General features: G+C 46.2%; 1 protein-coding gene across 1 annotated transcript; it reads right to left on the bottom strand.

The window, feature by feature from the left end:
* Positions 1 to 308: 308 nt before the first annotated feature.
* Positions 309 to 6,739, bottom strand: LOC125540312 (uncharacterized). Its single transcript, XM_048703917.2, has 7 exons — positions 4,991 to 6,739; positions 2,264 to 2,354; positions 1,996 to 2,153; positions 1,856 to 1,907; positions 1,656 to 1,738; positions 1,323 to 1,416; positions 309 to 1,101 (listed from the first exon to the last, which is right to left on the bottom strand). Exons 1-7 carry the CDS (start codon positions 6,395 to 6,397, stop codon positions 509 to 511), a joined length of 2,478 nt encoding a protein of 825 aa, XP_048559874.1. The 5' UTR covers positions 6,398 to 6,739; the 3' UTR covers positions 309 to 508.
* Between the last annotated feature and the right edge of the window lie 3,904 nt (positions 6,740 to 10,643).

Here is a 10,643-nt window from a genome sequence, read left to right as displayed (position 1 = left end):
CCGTAGTTCGATCTCAGGCACACACACTAAAATCGTATTGCATATATTATTATATTTACAATAAAATTAAGATTGTTCCAATTCCCACAGCCACACTAGACAAGGCTGTGGGAAAAACTAGGAGGAGCAGACACATATAGTCCCTCGGTTCACTTTTGTAAGTTGTTTAAGATAGCTCAAATTAAACTGTTTTAGAAGATGTCTTAAATATCTAAAACATCTTACAAAAGTGAACGGAGGGAGTACTATTTTTCACCATCAACTCACAGTATCTATCTCGTCTCTTGTATAAGGAAACAACCAAGATATGAACAAATAAATGTATTGGCCGTTAACCACACAATTACACAAGCTTGTATCAAAGAATAGTGTGGTTTTTTGAGTGAGCTCTCAAGGCATCAAAACAGAGAAAACTTTCAACTAGTTCAAATCCTAGGTGAACTGCTCAGGAACTAAAGATATCTATACAGTAATGAAACCAACAACTCCCCACTCTCAACGCTTTGCTTTACACTTGAACTGGGAAACCAAAATTTTGAAACACTTTGATTTCTCCTCCCTGTCCTGCCGTGACGATCACCAAACCCCACGCGGACCGGCGCTGGACATCCATAGCTCCGATGCAAAGGTCCGATGAACTGTGGCCAGGACTGCTCTTCGCAGACGGTAATTGCTCGTCAGGCAAGGATGGGGACGCTGCTTCAACCGGATGATTGCTGGTGCTTGTGCTTGCACCACCTTCGCAAACTGGGCTCTCAATGTATCTGTGACTGTGAGCAGTTCCATTCGATCCATGCTCGTTGTTTCGTATAGGAGTTTCAGGGACAGAGTTCACTGCACCATCCGAATCGCTGTGTCTGCTGCTACGACACCCGAGCGATCCACGGGCTTCAGCACCGGGCCATGTGATTGCCACAGTTACATCACGGCAGTGGAAATGTTCATACGAGTTGGTTACATCAACTGCACTCCTGCTTCTGCTGGGATGAGAACTGTTGTCATGTCTCCAGACATACACATGAGAGTCCTCACTGGCACAGACTACATATTTTCCATTTGGAGCTACAGAAGCTGAGATTTGGCTACTAGTATTGCGGAACCCTGGTGAAAATATCAAACATCAAGTAAATGAAGGCCCAAACTAACACTAATGTACTGCGGATCACAGAAATAAGGATCTTACTCCCTCCAAGGGAAACAGGTTAGCACAAATCACATTACACAGAATGAACATGTGCTCTAGATTTGTGCAAAACAGAACTTCATTGTTATCAGCAAACATATCGTAGACAATTTACAATGGGAGGAGAATGAAATGTTACCTTTAAATTTGTGAACAAGCTCATCGCCATTAACAACACGGATTCTTGAATCTGCAGAAGTAATCAGGACTTCCAAGGAGCTTCCTGGAGCAAACTGTTGCATGAAACACAGATACTTAGGTGGTATTGGTTGCATCACATTAGCATATGAATTATTTTTCTAGAATAAGCATATGAATTATTTTTCTAGAATAAGCATATGAATTATTTTTCTAGAATAAGCATATGATTTATTGAATTTTATACTCCAAATCTTTAAAATGCCATAAGCATGTTGTGTTTCTAAATAAAGTATCAAGTCCCCTAAAATGCTTGCACTGTGCAAATATGTACCTGGAAGCCAGTAATCTTCTTCTGGCCAGACTTCTTTTTCCTGATTCTTAGGTCTATTTGGCTTTTGTACAGAAGCTTCTTTTCTGCAGTCATCGATGAAACAGAACACTAGGTAAGGTTACTTTATCTGATTACTTTTTATATCAGGATACTGTTACAAAGATAAACAGATGCTTTTAACTACGATTAGAGTGGCATACCAGTTGTATCAAACAAATGGCAGCTTCCCTTGTGAGATCCCACCATTGCAACCTTTAAAAGTAACAGAGCATAAGCTCATCTAGGTTCATGGTCAGTTGGTCACTACACATGTTCACTACCATAATGAAAATAAACATACCTGTCCATCGGGGGAATAACATGCAGCGGTAACCATCTCATGTAGATCATTCCAATCTTCAATCTTGCGGTCATGGACATTCCAAATGCGAACTTTCTCATCCAGTGACCCACTAATGAAGAAGTTATCGTCTACCGGATTGAATTGGATGCAAGTCACTGCAACAAAATGGGTGCACAGAAGGAAGTCAATTGTCTGGTTTCACCAAGCATATATAGTTAATGGCCAAAAAGGTGTTATGCAGAAATGATCCTGCAACTAGACTGACCATAGTCCGTGTGTGAGAATGTCTTCAAACAGGTACTGGATGTGATGTCCCATAGCCTAACAGTTTTGTCCATTGAGGACGAAAGCAAGTACTGCATGAGAGACAAACAACTGGTTAGTGCCTTTACATAATACTGTTCATTTTAAACCGGGGCCCCACAAAGGTCAAGTCTAGACTGGGGTTTGTTTAACAGACTTAACTACTTTAGTTTGGGCAAAAAAATGTATTCAAGAAATTGTTCACATAAAAGGTTTTTAGCTGTTAATAACACCATGGGTTATATTCAACTATGACTGAATCATGACAATTGTATATTGGAATGGAGAACACATCTGAACACAAGCCATACTGACCATGCTGCACGATTGAAAGCCAAAATGAAGCAGAGGACAAGATAAATATGCATATGGTGAACATGTCAAACCTAAGTCACTTTATAACTACATCTGACAGAAATGCAAAACGGCTCCCAGGAGCATACGCTCCCAGTGTAATAAACAATTTTGCAAATGTCAAACGAATCAGGGAAAAATAGGCATGTGTTTTTGCTTGTGTGCTTTTGGTTGTCTGCCAAATATTATGGTAAAAACAGAAAATACAAATATTGTGGCCTGTACCAATAAAAAGAACAAATATACTGCTTTGAAAATGGCCTTTTAGAACACATTTTTTCCTTGGGCCCAGATCACAGCTTATGCCATTCCTTGACCAAACTTTGCACGCAGATAGAAGATATGAACATGTATGTTGTCAAAAGAAATTAAGAATTTTTAAATTTTTAAAATATTTTTTTATGGTTATACTGTTCATATGCTCCCGGGAACCAAAAAGGCATCCCTGCTGACGGAAATGCAAAATGGCTTCTGGGAGGATTCAAAAGGAGACAGCGTGCAAAATATGCAGAAGTATAGCATGCATGAGTGCCAAAGAAAGCTCACAGTGGACACAGAAGGTCAATTTACTAGTGATGCATTTGTTGGTATTATTTTGCAAACATGTAGGGTCCCAATATGTTATGTTTGATATTATTAAATGCAAAGAAGATCAATTATTTTGCGTGGGAGGGAGAAGTGCATAGTACGACAGGAGGGCTATTGTTTATGACTGCCTACTGTCTTGCTTGCCTGATCATGAACTACAATCATATGCTGTACACGTCCTTTGGGATATCTAAGCTATGTATAAATGATAAGCATTTTTCTTTAGGACAGACATTTACGAGCCGAATATAAACGTACCATTCAATCATATGCAACCATTAGTGTTCTTTACCAGTTTATCGAATATGAAAATGGTACCTGGTTTTCAGGTCATAACCATAGTTAATCACACATAAACAACTATTTAAACTATCTTTAGATCTGCAGTCTAAGGATTAACTAATAGTGTTATTCACAAGTTTACAGAGCATTAAAATAATGACACAATGGATAAATCATTTGAATGCCGTAACAGATTCACCACTTAATACAGAAGAAGTGAATCTTAAAGCAGTGCAAAAACAGAAGCACACAACAGCCAGGTCTTTGGTTAAATCGGCAGGATGCGGTGTGTTGTTGCATGCTGAGGCCTATTGCCCAACAGTTAGTGTAGCCAGGTGAAAAGTTGAAAGTGGCTTTCCATATAGTGCGTGGTTTAGATTTAGTCATTCTGATTATCACAGTCCTTACAGACGTACACCGTCGAAACTAAAAATTACCATTCAGTTCTGTTCTGAAGAAGGTTGCAGTGCAATTGCTGATCCTAGATTTTCAGAATGTCTAACAAAGTGCCAAAAACGTAAGATTAAGCGGTTGGCTATTCAATTATATGTCCCAGAATGTCCCAAAATCTGTACCATAGAACGTCGATTTGCTGCTCGTGCATTTGAACACTACAGGGACCCAGTAGATGAAGTGTCACTGGTAATTTTTGCAAACAAGTAGAGTGCCGATCAATACACTGGCAAGGCATTTACCCGTAATTATATTTGACATGATCAGATGCAAAGGCCAACTATTTTGCGTGGGAAGGAAAACTGAATAGTAAGACAGGAAGGCTATCGTTTATGATTATGCCTACTATCTTACTTGTCAGATCATGAATTACAAGATTGTACACACCATTTGGGATTTGTAAATCATATACACTGGCAAGCATTTTTCTTAAGGACAAACGTTTACACACGGAATATGTACAGACCATTTTCAACCAAATGCTATGTGTGTTCTTTACCAGTTTACCGATATTCAGGTTCTAACTATAGTTAATCATGCAGGTTCTAACTAATAGTGTTATTTACCAGTTTACAGAGCATGAAAATGACAACACGATGAACAAATCAAATTGCAACAGATTCACTACTCATACAAAAGAAGTGAATCTTACAGCAGTGCAAAAACTGAAGCACACAACAGACAAGCCTTTGGTTCAATCGGCAGGATGTAGTGCAATGTTGCATGCTGGGGCGGTGAGGCCTATTGACCAGTTAGTGCAGCCAAGTGATAAAAGTTGGAAGTGTAATGTTTTCCCTATAGTACATGACATAGTTTTAGTTGTTTTGGTGATCATGGTCCTTATAGCCGTATTATACACCATCAAAACTGAAAATTACCACTCGGTTTTGTTCTAAAGAAGATTGCAGTGCAACTGTCGATTCTAAATTTTCGGAATGTCTAACAAAGTGCCGAAAAAGTAAGACTAAGCAGTTGGCTATTTTTTCAATTAAATATCAGACGGAGTCTGTACCTGAGATTTGGACCATGATAGATCAAGAACATCAGCGGCGTGTCCCAGGAGCGAGCAAAATGGCTTATCTCTGAACCCAAACACGCACTCGGGCACAACTAGATGATCAGAACCGACGGACTTCCGGCTGCTCTGCACCCTTGGCCTCCTCTTCTTCTCCCCATAGCCCTTATCTGCACTGTTGAGCGGCAGCATTGCCACCTCCGGCGACCCATTTCCAGCAACCGCGACAAATGGGCTGCCTCCGCCACCGCTCTCCTTCGAAACCGCACCTTCCCCGAGCAACTCCCCCTTTCTCTCACCCTCGGAGACCTCCCAGACATGGATGACACGGTCCTCGCCGGCGCTTGCAAGGTACCGTCCATCCAGGCTGAAGTTGATGCACCACACAGAGCCAGAGTGCGCAGCCAACTCCTGTGTCATGAACATGCCGGTGAGCTCCTTGCACGTCTTCCCGTACTGCCGCACCTTGACCCTGCCCGCACTGCGCGTGCTGCTGCCGTCGAGGCTGTCGTCGGTGGCGGAGCTGAGGCGCCGCGCCTCCCTCTCCTTCTTCTCCTTCTCCCTGTCCCTCACCTCGGCGCTGCCGCGGCGGCCTCCGTAGGCGACGGTGCCGGCCAGGTGCCTGATGCCGCGCAGCCACCCACCGGACTTCCTGCGGGGCTTGGAGGATGCGGGGGCACCGGTGTGGTCGGAGGCGGAGGAGGAGGCGCCGCCTGCGGTGGTGGCCCGGCGCATGAGCTCGTGGACGATCGGGGAGCGGCCGAGGCAGAGCTCGAACTCCTCGAGGGTGAGCTGGCGGCCGGTGCCGACCTCGCGGACGACCTCCTCGTGCACCTCCCCGAGCTCGAACTCCGTGCCGTCGTCCAGGTTCCGGATCCGGCACTGCTCCCCGCCCCCAACGCCGCCTCCAATGCTCGCGTTCCGGGCCAGCGGCGGCTTGCCGAGCCCGACGGATCTGGGAAGGCTGTCCTCCTCCGCGGGCCCCGCCTCCTCCGGTGGAGGCGAGGCGGGCGGCGGCGAGGGGGAGCGGGAGCGGGGCGGCGGCGAGAGAGGAGAGGAGATGGACATGGAGCGGCGGCCGGGGGAGGCGGGCGGCTGCAGCGAGCCGGAGGCGGAGAGGCCGAGGCGGTTGAGCAGCACCCGTCGCCGCTCCGAGACGGACGTCGGCTCGGAGATCCAGACGTCGTACGCGGGGTCCGCTGCCCCTTGCTGTTGTTGGTGCTGGTGCTGGCTCCCGCGGCGGCGGTGGCGGTGCAGGAGGAGGTCGGCGTCGTCGTCGGAGGCGGAGGTGGAGGAGCAGGAGGAGGAGAGGATCCGATCCAGCGACTCGTGGAACTCCTCCTCCGCCTCGTGCCCCTCCTCCCCATTCCTTACCGCCGGATCCGGCGCCGCCGCCTCCGGCATTGCCCCGACCCCCGCACCAGAGCCGCCTTTCCCTCCCCGAGCGCGCGGCGAGTCGGAGTGGTGCTCGGCGGCGCCCCGGGTGAAAGCGCAGGACTTTATACCGCGGGAGCAGGGCTCTGGCCCTCCACTCCTCGGCGCCGTGGCGTTTGTTGCTCTCCCGTTGCTGTCAGCGCTGCCGGTGGTGGTGGTGGTGCGGCGCGCGTCTTCGTCCAGCTGGATGGAGGTGGGAGGCCGGCAGCGGGAACGAGGCGGGGGAGGGGGAGGGGGAGCACTGCGGCATTGGTTTGTCGCAGGGGTGTGCGGTGTTTTGTTTGGGAGGCTGCCGGTGCGGGGGTGGCCACCAACACGAGACCAACAGCCCAACCTCCTCGTGTTTCCCTGGTACTCCCTCCGTCCTTAAAAAAGTGTACTTCCAATTTTATTAAAGAATCAAATTATTTGAAAGTTTGACCGAGTTTATGCAAAAATATATCAATGTTTATGAAACCAAATAACTATATCATGAAAATATACTATATCATGAATCGAATGCTACTAATTTGACGGCATAAACATTGGTGTATTATTGTATAAATATAGTCAAACATAAAAAAGTTTGACTTTCCAAAAAAGTTGGAAGTACATTCTTTGAAGGACGGAGGGAGTATCCGGAAGGGAACCGGTGCATATCCATGGTCCAGATCTCCTCCTGTGCCTGACCATGACCGGTGGGGACCCGGCCCAAGCATCACAATCAGCTGCATGACACTAGCAATATTTTTCACCCTTCAAAATGCAAGGGTTAGACTTTTCGGTGATGTTTGTTCAGTATTAGCAGGCGTTCCCGTCCATTATGATGACACCTATATTGACTTTGCCAAATTTAACATAGGTTGTGCCGGCTCAATATCTTTAATGTGCTCATATGAATGAGTTTACATATATGTGTGTGTATGTGGACATCTACGTTATAATGTGTTAAAAAAGGTACCCAGAAAAACATATGCGGCCTTTTGGTAGCACGCAAGACACTAGGAGCCATAGTGTTTCCCCTACCCCACCCTCTGCACCGGTTGGTTGACCGCCCGACGTGCCAAAGGGTCAAACGCCAGGATCCCTACCACGCATTGACCCCTCCCCCCCACAAACACACACCCATGCAGCGCCATGATCCGTGGTGTTTTCGTTTGGAGAGGGTTAAGCCCCACGAGAGAGTCGGTGGGGCCCACCCCACTCCCAACCCGAGCTGGAAGAACTCTACTGTCCCCCGCCCCCTCTACCCCACCTCAAGCCCCCTCAAATCCACTTCAAAGGTGCTTCTTTTCGGTGGATATTTCCCTCTCCTTGTTGCTTGAGGAAATAAAAAACAGTAAAATGTTGTTATTTTGGTTACCATTTTTTACATTAATGTGGAACCGTAGTTCGTGTTTTTCTCCAAATCCTAGTGTATCTGATTTCTTTGAATCCTTTGATCAATTGTGGTAGTAATAGGATATACATGGTGTGTAGTAGGGAGAATACTTGGCATGTAGAAAGATTATGGTTAGGGTCAGTATATTGGTTAGGCAAAACTTAGGTTAGTGTATGTGTTAATTAATGGCAATATCTAATGAATACATTATCCAAGTATAGCTCCTGATGTAATACATTAGCCTTGTCATTGATGCCTTAAGTTTATTCACATTTTTTATATGGAGAGACTCGTTAATGTTCATTATTTGACCAAAATGGCATTCTTGTGTAACACTGCCGAGGATGTTGACAGTGATGAGGAAGTCATGTTATTCGATACAAGCCCTAGTTATGCTGAAAAACTGAGAAATGAGTTGAACTGGAGGGACCCTAACGATGATGTTAAACTAATAGGAGGGCATGATGTTGGAGTTGGATCAAAATTTCGATTAAAGAGTATGCCTATCACCTAGGATTTGCATTGGGAGATATACAAGAAAAATGTTACCTAATCGAAAGACAAGCCACTTCAATTGTTTGCCACCAAGGTTGAAGATTCTCGGTTTGAAAGTCGCTTGAATTGTTTGCTTGTTGTATTATGCATAACTGGATCCTGCAATGGGGTTGGGATGAACTGGTACCGGAGGAGGAAGATGTGACGTCTGACGATGTTGTTAGCTCTAGCCATGGTATGGAGGCATTTGACAATGAAGTCTGAAAGAACAAAAGGATGGAATGGGCACAGGGAATGTGAAAAACAAAGGTCAAACAAGAAACCGAAGAAGAAGAAGAAGAAGAAGAAGAAGAAGAAGAAGAAGAAGAAGAAGAGCAGTAGAAGAGGAGAAGGAGCAGCAGATGAGGAGAATAATAATAAGAAGAAGCCGAAGAAGAAGAAGAAACAACAACAACAACAACAACAACAACAACAACAACAACAACAACAACAATGAGAAGAGGGCGAGGATGGACTTGCCACTAGTTCGGCATCTATGAACTTTCCTCTATTTAGCCATTTGACTATTATATTGGTACTGCCATTTGTTAGTAGATATGATGAACTGTGGTTTGTTTCCTAGCTAGGGCTGAAACTATGTTCAGATCGTGTGTGGTAAGAGCATCTACAACCGAACATAGCAAATATGACCCATTAAACGCACGCGGAAGCGCCCAGTCAATGACCGGGCGTGTTCGTTTTGAGCTCATATTTGTCCGTCCATGCAACCACACTCCTTATTTTCTTCCTCTATAGCAAGATGCACGTGCGTTGTACGGAACATCAAGATGCATTTTGTATGAGTAGTTTATCTTATGGAAGAAAATGATGAACGAGGGAATGCCTTATTTGCAAATGTGGAGATGATGTGGGTATCTTTTTGCAAAATTGTCATAGTTTCCTTCCTATCCGTCAGATATAAATCAAACGGCCTATATTGCAGGATGGCAGGCACACCATCATCACCAACTCTATTTTTATAAGAGTAGAGATATGTCCGGTCACTTACACGTGATTGATGAAGATGAAGAGAGAGAAATAAAAGAATGAATAAAGAAAGAGAAAATGTGGTTCGGGTGGGGCCGCGTCCTACGTGGCGGACTGACCGGGTGCGTCCGCGAGTCCTCATATCCTTCCCATATTTGAGATGGATATATGAGGGTTTGCGAATAGCCCGAACCTATAGGGATGATATGAGAGATCCGATTGGGTCACTTTTTTTTCTCTCTTCTGTCCGGTCACTGACCGGGCCCGTCCGCAGGCGTATGAGACATTGTTTGAGGCGTCCGGCTGTAGATACTCTAAGCTCACCGCTAATGAAAAGTGATGATTAACACCTTATGCAGTTTGCGACCAAACACCTTGTAGTTTGGGTGCACAGTGAAATGCAGGCAACCAAACGAGAGGTCAGTGTTGGTTCGCTCATGCGGCCAATCTAGATGCGGACAATCAAACTATATGCAGCTGCTGGTTTTGGGGCTGTTTTACCATAGGCAGGCCCATCTGAGACGCACATGCGGTGCAGGAAAAATCGTTGCGGGCAACCAACCACACCCTGTGCCTGGTTGAGTGGATATTCGACGCTCTTTTCTTCAGTTCAGTGCCTGGTGTTGGTGGAGGTTTTGTATACGGTTCAAGCGGCACGCTGGCTAACCGTGTGGATTAGGCAAGGCATCGGTCGCGGGCGGCGGGCGTGTCTGGCGCCGTGCCGGCACGACGGCGATCGATGGGTGTGGACGGCATTACGTGGAGGGGAGTTCACGCGTTACCGAAAGGAAAGCAGGCACGCACGCAGCTGCAGATGGATCGACCTCCATCGCCATCTAGCTAGCTGAACATTGCTTTGCTTGTCCCCGGACCCGGAGGGAGATTACTAGTATGTCTCTGCGACCCACCCAACACTTCCGATCGCCACCAGCACGTCCGTGTCCCAGGAGGGCTCCTAGCTAGCTAGCTTGATCCACCGTGTGTTTTTTTTAGGGGAAGTTGATCCGTTGCATTTGTATATATTATTTTTGAGGGAACGTTGCATTCGTATATGATCGTCGACCCCCCACCCCCAGGCCATGCATGTTACCACGGAGACGGAGGAAGTATCCAGGTTGCTGCCGGCCGTCACGGCACATACGATCTCCCTCCCGTCCAACGCCTTAAGCATTTTGCAACACCTGTCTCAAAATGCATAATGTGACAAGGAACCAGCCAAATACATCATATACTCTACTCCTACGTGCACGTTGATTCCATTGATCTCCATGGACGGATCTACTACGTGCATGCACCGCAATAATTGAGCGCGCGCGTCGGAGGCACGTTGCCATC

Source organism: Triticum urartu, chromosome 2A (assembly GCF_056163025.1).
Source record: "Triticum urartu cultivar PI428250 chromosome 2A, HENAU_Tu73, whole genome shotgun sequence".
Lineage (NCBI taxonomy): Eukaryota > Viridiplantae > Streptophyta > Magnoliopsida > Poales > Poaceae > Triticum > Triticum urartu.
The sequence above is the reverse complement of the archived record's forward strand: the minus strand, read 5'-3'. Positions and strand labels throughout refer to the sequence as shown.